General features: G+C 43.6%; 1 protein-coding gene across 1 annotated transcript in view; it reads right to left on the reverse strand.

Annotated features, from left to right (window-relative positions):
• The window catches only part of map3k1 (mitogen-activated protein kinase kinase kinase 1, E3 ubiquitin protein ligase), a 42,691-nt gene extending 29,420 nt beyond the window's left edge, over positions 1–13,271 (reverse strand). Inside the window, exon 1 of the mRNA XM_072714815.1 lies at positions 12,775–13,271. Coding sequence (XP_072570916.1) covers positions 12,775–13,226 — 452 coding nt within the window. The 5' untranslated portion in view covers positions 13,227–13,271. The remainder of the gene's footprint in view (positions 1–12,774) is intronic.
• Between the last annotated feature and the right edge of the window lie 2,011 nt (positions 13,272–15,282).

A 15,282-nucleotide genomic window follows, 5' to 3' on the forward strand; every position in this document is an offset into this window, starting at 1 on the left:
ATTACAGGAGATGTGCAAACAAGAACTTGGCCAGCAGCTACCTAAGGTGTATTAAAGGGATCATCATCAGTTATCCGGTTTGCTGAGACATGCAGAAGATTCAGTCTATCATCTTACTGCCAGCCACAGGGGACAACTACTAGTCAACCATCCAGATCTTTGATTTTTCATAACAGATGCTCTACATGCGTCTCACAGTTTAAAATCAGACATTGACATTAGCTGCATTTCATCAAAAAAAAAAAATACTCTGCAAAAGTCTTAAAGGCTATTTATCTTGGCAGGAAGTGCATATTTGTTTGAAAGAAGAACACAATTTAACATTATAATTGATGCAAAATTAAAAGTAACAAAGATGAGCAGAAATTAAGTCTCTCCTTCAAAATGTTACTGATGTCTTGTTGGATAGTTAGATAAACTCTGCTTCAGTTCCTTTAGGGGCACCTCAGCCATTCCATGTATTCGTTAAATTTCTCCACCAACTCAATTAATTAACCTGATTTATTAAATAACTCAGGTGACATATTGATTATCCAAACAAGGTGAGGTAGTGGTTAAGTCAAAAACACTCATGGGTATATTGACTCTAACCAGCAAATACTGTCATTTTAGGAGAGGTTCTGAAATTGCTATGCTAACACACTTTGACAGGGATAATAAAATAGTTTTACACCAACATGAAGATCATTTAAACATCAATTCCTTTGACTGCCTAAGACTTTCGCACAGCACTGTATAAACAAACTGACAGCTACTCGCAACCTAAAGACACATTTGCAAAGGAGCTCCTGGACAGAGCTGTAACTCAGATGATACCTTCTCTGCAGTCTAATGATCTGAGGCCTGCAGAGATATCTGTAGAAGCCCCAAAGGGAAACGTCTAATTATGACTGTTTTTTGAAGTGTATGTAAAATACCAGGCTGGGGAGGGGAGGCGTAGGGTATCTGTCTTTATACATTGGAAAGAAAGGAAATATATGTATATTCTTTAGGGACAACAAATCGGTTTTACTTTTTGATTGTGATGGTTAGATTGGAAGAAGAACCTCCCAACTCTGTAACGTAACACCGGCATAACCAGCGATCCTATAGACCAGTGTTTCCTAATCCGGTCCTCAGGTACCACAGACGGTCCAGGTTTTTGCTCCCTCCCAGCGCCTGGCATAAATGAGGACTGTCTACCAAGGAGCTGGGAGGGAGCAAAAACATGGACTGTGTGTGGGTCCCCGAGGACCAGGAGTGCCCAGGCGTGGCGCTTGTCCACCACCCACATGGAGAGGAAGATGCTAGCAGCTGTTTCAGGCTCCCTGACTCTATCAAGCATCAAAACTAACAAAAATGCTCACCTGCACTCAAAATGTTTCCACTTCAACCTTCCGGTAATGATCGTTTTTACTGACTTCCACCACCATTTCACTGTACTCCATCACGTCCCTGAGTTGAGCCGTTTCACTAAAAACAGAAGAAGCTGAATCTGCTCTCCCTCGCCCCCATTCCACCCCCCCAAACACCCCCCACTCGAAGCGAACAAAGTGCACCCCGAAACAAGCCCAAAGGCAGAGTACGAGCAACAAACCCAAGGTTAACATCCTTACGCCGAACGTTATTTCTGGTGCTCAAACATCGCACATAGAACTTGTTCACCATCAGACGAAGCCTTGGGCATGACACAGAGACAGACACAGAAGTCTAAGGACCATAACGTTCACTGTCAAAGGTAGATAGTTCATGTCCAGAAAGCAAAAATCCAGAGCAACCAGCTAAGTGACTGGTCTGGATTTTTACTTTCTGAACCTGAACTATCCAGCTAATCAATGAAAGAACTGACTGAATAAAACTCACTACTTAGCCATCTCTGTTTGACACATTTTTGCCAGGATGCAAAAAAACAACCAGAGATTTTTAATAAAAAAAAAAAAAAAAAGTACTCAAAAAAAGAAGAATTTGACCACTTTGACCAAATGAGGAGATCACATAAGAGAGGCTGTGAATTTAGGCCTGCAGTAGCAGGAAGAGCCACCAGCCAGGGGGTGGTGGTGGGGGGTGGGGGGGTCAATGACCCCAGCATGTACCTGCTCTGGGAACAGAGAGGGGAGCACCATTCTCACCCCCCCCCCCCAGGTTTCCGTTCCTGGCATGAGAAGCACCGCAGAGGCCAACATAGAGTGTAATGCAAATGGGGGTGGGGTTTGGCGGGGGGGGGGCACCACCATATAGTTCTGGCCGCCGCTGAGGATCGTTTAGCAATAACCTGACCTCCAGGATCAGGGCAGGATACGGAGGAGGCAGCCAATGGGGCTTGGGGGGGGGGAGCTTGAGGAAGCCCTTGGGGCATGAAGCAGACCCCACTGCAGAAAGAGGGCCGCAAAAAGGTTTGGGGGGGGGGCAGAGGGGGGGTGGCAGCGGCCTGGCTGGCAGAGGCATAATCATCTGCTCCTCCGGTGGACTTCCATCTCCAGGCCAGGCCGTGCCCCCCCGCCACACGGGTCAGACCAAAGAGTTTCTGTCAGGAGTCCACAAAGCTGTCCTTTTACACGCCCCCCACTTCCTGTATCTCCACCGGGGGGGGGGGGGGGGGAGGCAAGGCGACTTCTAAAGATCTGAAGGACTGCTGCTGCTTGGCTGGCGGCCACTGCTACAGCGTCTGCATCGCACACTGAGGCGCAGTGAGCACTTACCCGAAAGGGAGGCGAGTCAATGGGGTGGGGGGGCCGATTTAGTCACATGGCACGGAATACGGCAGCGAGTCACCTGACCAGTCTGTATTCTTTCTGTATTCATAAGACTGGATGGTCATAGTAGAGAAAGGAAAAAAAAAAAGGTGTGAGGTGTCAGTCTGTGGCTGGTGACCCACCAGGGCGCGGAACGCTGGGGCTTTCTAGAGGAGTCAAAAACATAGTATATTTTACATTTTTTACAACCCTTCCCTATTGTTCTTAATGTTCACATCTGCAAAAATGGAAATCATTACACTTATAAAATTGTCAAGTCAATCTGCCACCACCCCCACCCCCACCCCGGCTGTTTGAGCGGTCTGCGAAATTTTTGCATGGGAAATAAGACAAACAAATAAACTAAATAAAGTGGGCCAAAGATACCCAAAGGATGGGAACGAGCACATTGGCCTGTCAGAGGGGCGCAACTGTGGTGAAGATGGACACGAAGCGAAACGTGGGGGTCCTTGTTGGACATCTGCCTGACTGAACACGGCCCCCTATCAACAAGGGTCTCACGTTAGTGCTGCGAGCCTGAACACTGCTCTTCCTGACCAGACGTTAAGGGGGAGGGTAGGGGAGTGTTAACCCAGGGCAGACACCCGACTCGCTGTTTTAACTGTTAATCTGCTCCTGATTAAGCGGGGAAACCATGTTTGCTTTTCACACGTAATCTCCAACAGGAGCCCCACCTCCCCCTAACCAAACTGGGGGCCGGGGGGGGGGATCCCTAAATTCTGACAGACAGCACACACACAAATGCCCGCCATCGACAGAAATTCACCAAATACCCTGACTCACATGTAATTAAAAAAATAATAATAAAAAAAAAAACACTGACAAATGGCACAAATGTTAATTATTACGAGTGGATAATACGCTAATTCATTTTAAATCACAGAAAAGATTACTTAAGACTATGTTTTGTACAATCTATCCACAGGGACAAGTGGACAAAACTACCTTAATTCAGTTCACCAGAAAATACTTTAACAATGGTTTCAATGCTTTACCTTCCCTTCGACAAAGATTACAAAAGCATACAAAACTCAATTAAGACAGGTGTGCAAGAGAGAAACTGATTTCTCTCTTTGACATCTTTCATACACTCTATAGAACATCACGAGAAACCTTTCAGCTCAAATTTATATACACATTCAAACACAAAGTGCAACTAGCCAATCAAGTATCGTAAAACACGGCTTAAAAAAAAAATCATAAACCAATTACAACCAACGGGCATTTAGCTTCTCCAGAACTATGTCGAGAGCCACCGAGGACAAAGGAGGTGCCTTTTGACCTCCGTGTGACCAACTGAATTCGAGAGGATTCTTGTCCACGCCTGCTTAGCAACAGGGTGTTTTGAAATGCCTCAAAACAGAGGCAGGCCCGAGCAACAGCTTATTATAAACCTAACCCTCTTACCCTGTTCATAATACTTTCAAAGTCCTACATTTATTCCAGAAAGGCCCTCAGCCATGGCTGTTACGCCAGTGTAGGTTAATATAGATGAAAACAGCTTTAATCCACGCAATCGAGAAACCAGGTGATCATTCAACATATTAAAGAATTTGAAAAATTCTTGAGTTACCATTTTGGTAACTCAACAGTCAGTAGCTAAACCACATACGTGCAAATTTACAAGCCAGCCCAGTGTACATAAAAAAAACACAAAAAATTTTTAATTGGGATGCCACATTCAATAAGCAGGCAGTACCCGCTCACCAAGCCAGTGTATGAGATGGGGGCCAGGGATGGGGTCTGTATGGAGCCCTCGAAAATTACACGTCACTGAGGGCGACTTCACTCCATGCCGTCCACAACCAAACCGCCATCTTTTGGCACCAAGGGTTGTTCTTAAATCCAGCACCCTGGCCACCCAAGGGAAACCATTTTGTCAAGTTGGTAATGAGCATTTTCCATCCGCATCAACACTGAGGGAAGGTTACCTCAGCAGGTGGAGATTCCTTCTCGTGTCTACAGCAGGAGTCAGACCAATAGGCCGAAACTCGTAACATTACAGATCCATGGGCAATTCTTTTGCCGCATTGAATAGTTTTATACATTTCAGCCATATAACAAGAAACCTTCATGAAACATCTGCACTATTACACAAAATCAAAATGGCAGCAACAGGAGAGTTTAATTGGACAGAGTTTGAAAATCCACAGGCAGGAGAGGCAACAGCAACAGTTCAGAAATAAGACATTAAATAGGTTTATTTATTTTGAAATAAGTTTTCCTTAAAATCATAACATATCCATAACCCTTAAGAGGATACACAGATTAATGTGTAATAGATAGGTAAAGATTTAACTGAAATGACATTTAATCTTCTACAGTAGTTCCATCTAGTCCTAAAATAATACCCTGACAACTGACTGGGGGGGGAGGACCTACCCACCGATAACCATCCATCCAGTCTGACCAATAGCAGGTTGCAGTGAGCCCCGAGTCCTTCACAGGAAGCACGTGCACGGGACACTCTGATCGATGCAAAAAGAACCATAAATGGCGTTGTAAGGGGTGTGGGGTTTTTAGGAGGAGTCCAATCACAGAGAGCAAAAACTGCCGATCACCGGCCGACCTCGGGGTTCTCCGAGCTACGCAGTCAGCAGCTGCCGGCTATGTTGGTGACACAAAAAGCCCACGAGTGGCATTGACAGCGGAATCGCGTGGGTGGGTCAGCCATGCACCCCCGGAGAGAAAAAAAAGAGGACATTCCAGCTGGGCAAGGGATCTTATCGCATATCTGAGGGGCGAGTGGCCCAGCACCAGAATGCCGAAACTTCCACCACATCCGCCGAAAACACAAAACACAAATTAACTGTGAGCGAGGTCCGGGAACGCCCACTGACAGCTCGTCCGGCAGAGGGAAAGCTTTCCAGCACACAGAGGTGTGTCGGGCAAATATAATACAGGATGCTTGTGCAAATCCATCCCTAATCTAAGAGGAAAAGAAACAAGTCAACCTCAACAGTTTCCCTTAACGCTGCACTCATATTAGCACAGGCTAACAGCCAACTGATCATCAAGATGTCTGGCCACGTTGTGTTGTTCCCAGCACGGCACAAACCAGTTACAATGATTTCAAGAACTTCAGAATAATTACTGGATGCATGTGCAGTAAGGAGCCATTGTGGATGACTAGCCATTAGTCAGGGTTGGTGTAGACCGTTTTCCAAGGACAGGGCATTCCTAAGGCCACGGCAGCCTTCTACCTCATCAAAAGTGGCCTCTGTGTTTGACCAAAACATCCTTTTCTCCATTCATCAACTTAAAAAACAAAACATACAGCTAGATTAGCTGGACACCTCGCATGGGCAAGACCAGCTCCCCTGTTGTTCTTGAACTTGACTAAATGGAGCTATCCTGGACGGTGCACCAATAATACCTTGGTTCATGGTGAAAAAGTTAGACTGTTAGCCAGGCAAAAAGGCTAAACACAGCATGCAGATATATAAAAAGTAAGAAATGAAGGCTTGATCTAGCCCACAGCATTCATCCATATCACGACAAGTGTTTACAGTCCAGGGAGCACTTATGGCTGAAAGAGCAAAAACCGAGATAAACTGGTTAGCCCGTATCACGCCAATTCATCTGCCCTGGATCAAAATATGGGGGAGAATCCATACAAGACTCTCCCCCAAAATGATCTCATCCAATCAAATGTTAGTTTCATGCAATGTCGTTTTACAGGGAGATTACTTCCAGAATTCTGCAGAAGATGTGCAGTAATTCCATAATAATTGGAAGAATATTGGCAAACATACCGGATGTGTATAACGTAACTGCCTACCGTCTAATGGACACTGTGCAATAATCTGAATCAATGAAATAAATAGCTACACTTCATTACGAATAATACTGACAGAATAATGTTAAATATGTTTTAGTTATTTAAATATTTCGGTAGAGTTCCAGATTTAATCTAATGTATGACCTTTTTCAGTTTATTTTCTGAATTATTATTTTTTTGAGTATCTAAGCAGAACGTAAACAGAGCTTCCTTCGATGGGGACCAGCTGGACGACTGACAGCCAACCATCTGGTCCCTGGGTCTCCTTCGCAATTCTGCTTTGCCCAGGATGACACCAACGAAATCCGCGTCAGAAATACGTGCTGCATGATCTAACTGACCAAAGCCACCCGCTTGGTCATGGAACGGACCCACAACACCAATCAGGAATTCAGGTGGGTCGGGACCTGGGCAGCAGCAAAACGGAAAAATCAGAAATGCCATTAAAACAACACCCTAATTCCGGCTTTTCCTTATCTGATCACAAACTTTAGTTTTATAAATAAATGCTTGAACCAGCGTCCTTTTGCTTTTAGCGATTCACTTCTGTTTTCCTTAAAGCTGCACTCATCTGTCTACAACAAAACAAATGAAGCCAGCACAGCAGGATGCAGGAGAACTGCCCGACGCAACCTTCACCGTAGATGACGAAGCATAGGGAACACAGCAGAAAAATGTATCTGCATCAAAATGTGAAAATACATCCACTTTCTGAAACAAACAATAAGCATCACATTCATGCCTCATCGGGGGGGGGGGGGCATTGTCTTGATTATCTAGGGGTTTAAAGAGTTGTCTGTAATAGTTCAACTGCACGATGTGCTTCTGACACAATGAAAAGCACACGTGACACATCACTTAGGTGTCTTTGGTTACTGTTATTAGGTCTATTCTAGAATCAGCTATTGAAATATCAAACAGGAGCCTTTGTGAAAACTCCGCTTTGCTTTTTGGCCAGGTACATGCTGACATTTCCCAGCTCTGCTCCCTTCCCACCAAACAAAAGCCTTCACTGTGAGAGAACGTAACAAGGTATCAGCAAGGGAGGTGGGAGGGAAGAGGGGAACCACTACCATGCCAACCAGAGTTCACTTGGGACCCATCAGTGTGCAAACACACCCGTATCGTGCATTAGAATACTGAAAAGCCTGAAAATAACACAGCCGGTGTGCAAGAAACAGCATTCCATTAAGATGCATGGATCCTGAGATAAACTGGCATTTAGTTTAGACTATGCATCATGTTACATTTATTTATTTGTCCAAAGCGACGTACACATGGGGGTCAGAGAGCGCAGTCAGGCAGCGCCCATGGAGCGGTTGGGATTAAAGGCCTTGCTCAAGGGCCCAAGTGATACGATCACCCTAATGGCTACGGATTTGAACTCACGGCCATCTGGACAGGGACGCAGGTTATCTGCACACTACCCTGTGTCCCCCTCCCTTGTGTCTCATGTTGCCTGGGATACCCCCCCCCCCCAAGACTCAGTACTGGATTAGAACTTGGAAGGTGAATGGATGCATGTATAGTCCCAGAGAGAGTACCCGGTCAACCCAAAGTCAAACCTGAACACAGCATGAGAGATGTGGACACACACCTGTCACATTGGCTGCGACGGAGTGCTGCAAATGTATTTTTCTATGGATGAGCACAGAAGACGCTAGAAATTCAAATGGCAAAATGTGCACATTTCACACCTGGGGGGTGTGAAGTTTTAGCCTGCAGAGGTCATGCGGGATTTTGCCGGCAAAATGATGGGACACCTGAATGCTATGGTTACTATGATTACACAAAGGACAACAGGATAACTGTCATTTGAAGTCAGACAAGATGCAACTGGCAGGAGTTAATCTGGTGATATTAAGCATAAAATGCATACGCTAAACAGTAAATAGCGGCGGACAATGCAGGGAGTGTATGAGTGCACAAAGGAATGCAGTTATGCTTCTGTAATTTCAATGCACTCCTTTCAACAGTTAAAAACACTCAGGCTTAGCAGCATGAATGCATCTTTGTCTTAATCCCATATTTTGAGGAGGCTTTTCTGGCCGGAGCCACCCAGCTTCAGCCAGAGAACGATGCCTGCGAAGGAGAGACGCCGTCGGGCAGGTGGAGCCACTCGCTGACCGCTCACCCAAAAAAGGGCTTCCTCATCCGACTCGCCTTAACGAGCTACGAACTGAAAACTGCAGCGCATTGCTAAATCCTTAGGAATGGGGGGGGGGGGGGGGGGTCACCTCAGACCTTGAAACCACACAATGGGGGCAGACTCAGGAATGCGCCACTGAACCAGGGTGGGCGTATCAGGTGAACTTCAGCCGTGCCGAAACTCGGAGCGAACCTTCTGACGATTACGTGGTTAATCTTTTTAGCCTAACCAAGGAGGCAGGGACTCTACGTACAGTTAAAAATTGAGAACTGTCACACACTCAGACAGAAATCCAGGATCCACCGAAGGCTGCCAATATCAACCAGCAGTACTGGGCTCTGCAGTGAAAGCAAAAGTGCTTCAGTTTGTAAATAAAAGGCTGAAGATGCAACACTGAGCACTTGAAACCACTGAACCCTTACAGTTTTGTGCTGAATGCGGAGTTCTCCCTGATCTGTTTAATTACACTGGATTTGGAGAGTCTACTGCATACAGAAACAGGCAAAGATTTTTCTCCCTTTCTGCATAAAAAAAAAGACACCACACAAGTGAAATGTGTTTAGCTGATGTCTGTCTCTTCCTAACAGAATCCATGTAATGCGTAGCATGAATTGTTCACCACAAATATTGGCCACTTCCACAGATACCCCAAAGAAAAACACGTATTAAAAGCCTAAAAAGAATCATTCACTCACTACAGAGACAACTTCCCTCCCCCAACTATTGAATGTTTGCAATCAGGCAACTGGTACAGCTTTGAGTATGGTAACTAGGCTGAAAAGTTATCATTAGTTTCCCTGTGTTTTTTTGAACATGCATTCAAAGGGTCAACCAGGGTCTGCAACATGAATATTAAATACCAGCCATTTCCCATGAAAGGGTCCTCTTTCATTTAGGCCAAGTGCAAAGTCACACTCAGAAGCAACTTCTTCAATGCTTTGTACCATAGCAGTCACAAACTTGCCCACTTAAAAGGGCAGAATAAGTGATAATTCATTTTGATGCTGCGATTCAGATCATTCTTGTTGGCCATTAGCTGGGTTTTTCCTTAATTCCAGCCATCAGTTTGAGGGTTTGTTTCTCTATACAGACAATCAATCCCAGAATGCACTGGAAAAAGTGCAACCTTGAATTAGACACCAATCAGCTAGAAAGCAAACAGAAAGAATAACAGAAGCAAGTGAATAATCTCAAGCAGTATTTAGGAAATAGGGTCTTTCTCCCATGAGTCTATACACTCCTTCTTTAGTCCTCTCCTTCCGCCTGTTTCTCTTTTCTCATTCTTCCATAATCACCTGGAGCGGATAAAAGGCAGATCGGAAGCTGCACCGCTATTTCGACTTGACTGGGCATGTACATACTGCCTTCATTTGCGATTATTAATATCATTACTGTCCTTATTATTGATGTCATCCTTCATATTATTGTGCCTTACAGTGATACATATACATACCCATCTCCTTATTATTATCGTTAGTTTTCATTATAATTCTTTTTACAGTTGTCATCATTCATAATATTGTGCCTTACAGTGGCGTCTGCAGTGCCTGTGTGCTTTGTATTATTTTTTTTTTTTTTACACAAACATCCAACATAAATAAACAAATATTAATTTTGACTACAAAAAACATCAAACTGTATAATCACACATGCACTGGAAATCATAGGACAAAATTATTCTATTCATTGCTGTAAAACTCTGATGTCCTCTACCTACCTACATTCACATCAGAAGTCTACCTCCGTGGACACAGAATAGCAGCGAACTGCGCTGCATGTCACCAACAACAAGCAAAACCACAGAGGAATGTGCCCCCCCCCCACCCAACCACCACCTCCTACCCCCCTCATCCCATTTCTGCACCTCCAGCATCCCATTCATCCCACCATTATCTGCACGCCTACAAAGTCGGCGTCTCGCGTTACACCGGATGCCTTTTCTTTGTGAGGTTTCTCTTCTGCAGAGCTGTCAGCAAACCTGAGAGGGACTGTTTGGCTCTTCACACGACAGCGTTAATCATCCCCCGGAGCGACGCTTCAACAACTACGGGAATCCCAGTCAAATTCCCAGTTTGCTTATAGCCCCTTTGAAATAGACCGGCGTGCGACAGCGGGACTAACAAATCTCAAATACACGTAACAAGAAAACACCGGGCTAAATGGTGTAAAAATAAATATGTACGGCATAGAAAAAATGTATTTTTGAGGCATTCTGGGGCGTCTATGCCTTTATAAAGAAGAGCACCTTGTTGAAATATTTAAAATAAAAACAAATTTAAATGCAGTGTCACACTTCTTTAATATTTACACAGTAGGTGAGTACTGACTTTTAATGCATTTTATTGTGAACAGCACTTCATCTTCTGTATATTTTCCTTATACTAAAACCCACTGCATCTAACAAACAAGATCTATCAAGATTCCTGCCACAATGGACAACAAGACTGATGTGACCAACTGAAAATCTTGCAGATGTAAAATATCAATAATGGCAAAAAATGGCCCATTCTACTCCTTAAAATGAAATAAGAAAAGAAAAAAAAAACAAACATATGAGTGCAGTGAGGATTACATATATAGTTTCTTTGAATGAGCAGCTGATGGATAATCGGGGTGACTGACATGATAAATGACTCAAGAAACATAGAATCCATTGTGATTCACTGTCAAGTTTACACTACACACTCATGAAAAAACAGGATTTCAAAACTATTCACAAGTTTTAATCAACAAAATGCTGGATTTAAATGAAGAAACAAAAGGAGGGAAAATAACTTCAAGTGCATTTTCATACCAACATAAAACAACATATATCCGCTGTTGTGTGTAAACTAGAAAATGTCGGTTTTAGCCAATACTGTACAATGATTGTTACTTTGACAGTTGAGAAAACGCTTAGATATAACTTAGTCGTTTAATTTCAGACAGAACTACACAGAATAAACCATTTTAATCATAAAGTACACTCAAAAACACAACTTACTGCTATTTTGTTATGACCTATTGAAGGAAAGAGTTACACTCACAGCATCAAATGGATCTGTCCAGATTAATAATTTAAAAATACTTATTCAAGGTTTAAGGCCAAGGAAAACACTGTCTTAAGCATTATCATAGTCTACTATAAACTTAAGTACCAAGGCTACACCTTAGTTTGCGATCTTCATGGTAAAAATAGGGACAGTCACATCAGTAAATGATTTGTAAGCATTAGTGCAATAAGGTGCATCCTCAATGGCTTTAAAGCACAGTTGTAAAAACTTTGATAAAACAGCTAAACAAAGTAGCAAGCTTGTAGTTTACTCAGCATCTGTCATTAAAATAAAACCTTTCGTACAACTTGGTTTGTCAAGGCGAAACGTAACACTAAATTTTTACAAAAGTTAACAATCATTTTACCACGTATTACACTAATTTAGAGGTAACAGTTCAATCGAACTCAATTCAAAACATCCCACGTTTGGATCGCAGTCATTTGTGGCCCTGAAATATGTAATATGACAGAGGGACTTCAAACCGACAGTCTAAATCTAAATAACGGTAAATGAATCTAAACGTAAAACAGTTAAAAAGTGCTAAAATTGAGTTCTTGGAGTTTGGCACACCACTGGGTACCCGGTTAAAGTAATAAATAAAATTTACTGGTAAGTGTAGATATTAATACAACATACATGCATCCCGCTGGTAGTAATAAAGGACATAATGCCTAATGATTGCAGATAATTATTTTTATGCTCTGTGAACAAGTAGCTGAGGTTAGTTCTCACGACTATCATAACCGGGTTCAAAGCAAAGGGCATTTCGCATTTCTATGAGCCCTCTTTAAAAGAAAAATCAAAACTTTCCTGTAGGCATAAGGCAGAAGAGTGCATCTAGACAGATTTGGGGGACCCCAGCCGTTTGAGATCGCCGTCGGACCGCATTAACCAGACCTGCCTGAGGGGTTGGTCTCTATCTCCGCTCCAGTAAAAGTCGCACGACCCCGCGATCGCATGAGTCACTCGGTTGCAATATCTGGCGCATGTCACCATGATTCTAAATTCGCAATTTAAAGCACAGCACCAGAAGTGATTTACAATAAAATAAGAAAGTAATCAAAATATGAGCCATACCTGGTCTGGGGTGCGATTACTTCCTCGGGAGTTCCGGCGGCACCATAATCAGAGCTGTTTTTAAGAGAAGTGGTCAGCAATTCCTGAGCATCGGGTACAATGTTACTCGCGTTGTCCGAAAGCGGACTGCCGGTCAAAGAGCCGCTCCCCGGGATGTGCTGCGATTGCTGCTGCACTGCGCCAGGCGAGGACGCGGACAGGAAGCGCAGATGAGCCGCTCCGCTATCGGGCGACAGCAGCAGCGACTCGGGCTTATCCAGATCCACGCTCCTGACTTTGCGCAGCTCCCTGCGTCTCCATTGCGCGCTTTCCCCGCCGCCGATCCTCGCTGACCCGGGACTGCTCTGGGAACCGGCGCTGCCCGAGTTGCCCTGAGAAGCGCTCCCGACCGTAATGCCGTTATTCGACTCTGGGATTCCCGACGACGAGGTCCGGCTCCCCGCCGTCGCCATTTTCTGTCCCGGAGTTTATCACTTAATAGGTTCAATGGGAAGAGGGAGTGGAGGGAATTGGGGGAGGGCAGGAGGGAGGAGCCGGGCCGCCCGGTCCTGTTTACATGCGGCCGCTAGCGGCATCGAGGCGGGCACGTGTTTGCGTTTTTTTTCCCCTAAAGTAAACGCATTTTCCGTGATCGGCTCTCGGAGGTGTTTGACAGACGAGTGAAAAATGTGGTACAAAAAATAACGCTACGTTGAGTCATAAAATAAAGTCAGTTTTCAGCGGCTTAACAAAAAAAATTCCAATCTCAATGTAAACATAAAGACGTCTTAACTAATTAGATTACTGTTCCTGTTTCCAAGCCGAAATGGCTTTGTCTAAACTCTTTAATATTTTGCACGAAAGTTAGCTAAATCAGGGCTGAAATGGCTGCAGTGTTAAGTTCTAACCGCCTGAAAGCTCTATCATCAATAAAACTTTTCCCACACTACTTTCAAATTGTAACTGAAAAGGAATTTAATTTTTAAGTGTTTTGTACCTGTAAGTAGGTCGTTGCAAGTAAGTAGCTGTAGGTGTAAACCTTGAAATCCCAAGAGACCAGGCCTCGTGACCAGTTCATTATGTCCCATTTTTTTTGGGACAGCCGTTGGTCTGTGCAGAATGGCAGTTTCATGACCTTGCAAATTACACCTTCTGAAGAAGTACCCTCATTTTGCCAATAACATTATGCAATACTTTTTAATTTCCCAAATATTAGTCTAATGGAATTTGTATACTTTAGTTTTAAAGCCAATTAAATTGTTTTTTTTTTTAACAATCCAAACTGATCTAGGTTAAACATTTCAAACCAAAAGAAAATGTTGGACTTACAAGGAATTATGACTGCAGGTTAAAAATGAAGATTCTGCTGAAAAAAGATAAAGTAGCTGATGATGTACGTGCTTGATTATACACACATACACACACACACAGACACACACACATATATGCAACAGAAGTTTAAATAGACAAGTATATAGATGTATTACAAATATGTGTGTGTGGAGAGAGAGAGAGTGTGTGTGTACACAGAGTTAGTGTACCCCATGTATTTAATAAATATTTTCTGTTTTTCCTTTTAAAGAAAAATGGTACAATATTCATCATATTTCCCTAAAAGAGAGATTTATTAGATGAGAGATTCATTGATTTTAACCACAACATGTGGTCGGCATGCATCCACAATAGCCTGGAACCTGTTGGACAAGTCAGGAGTGCACATCTCTTGGAAAATGGCACCTTTGTGGAGCTTGGCTTTGTGTAGAGGGGCACCAAACACCCTGCAGCAAGGGTGAGAAGGAAGGGCTGAGCTCACGTAGCAGGGAGGCGAGAGACCTGACACAACAAAGAGCTGTCTGCACTGTCCGTCAGCCAGTGCATTTAAAAAAAAAAATAATAAAATTGACCAAAGAGAAGGCTTTCAAACATGAGAGTATTAGGTTCTGAACATCTGCTATCAGAACCCGAATAAGGAAATATAAGACTTCATTCACAGAGCAACTGGATCCACTAAGTGTTTAGTCCAGGCCCTTCAAAAAATATATCTTTTCTGATCTATGACCAAAAGTCTTTTCTGTGGGCAGTTTTGGGGCCAGCCAACGATACGGCCGTAATGTACTGAAAAGACGTGCAATATAATTTTTCCACCGTCACCACTACGGGGCTCACGCACTTGTGTGGTAGATCACTGTCCAGGCAGAGATGTGAATGGCAGCTGTGGGTTTACAATGGTCTGGTTTCTAGGACTGGTTATTATTATTTTTTTAATTCTAAAAATAACTAACTCAGGGCCCTTGCCTAAACAGCCCTGCATGCAGACGTAGTTCAACGCTGCTTCACTGAATGTCCTTCTACACTTGCTCAAGAAGCTCCTACACATCATCGTATATTTGCCTGTGTCTCGAGGAGCCCATTTGCTGTAATTAATTATAAGTCATTTACCAGTCTCTCTGATTCAGCCAGTCATTGGTTTTGGGTCCCTTGTCTCATCCCTAGGCTCCCTAATTTTGGGATTTTTTTTCAAGACTCCTC

Source organism: Paramormyrops kingsleyae, chromosome 7, assembly GCF_048594095.1.
Source record: "Paramormyrops kingsleyae isolate MSU_618 chromosome 7, PKINGS_0.4, whole genome shotgun sequence".
NCBI lineage: Eukaryota > Metazoa > Chordata > Actinopteri > Osteoglossiformes > Mormyridae > Paramormyrops > Paramormyrops kingsleyae.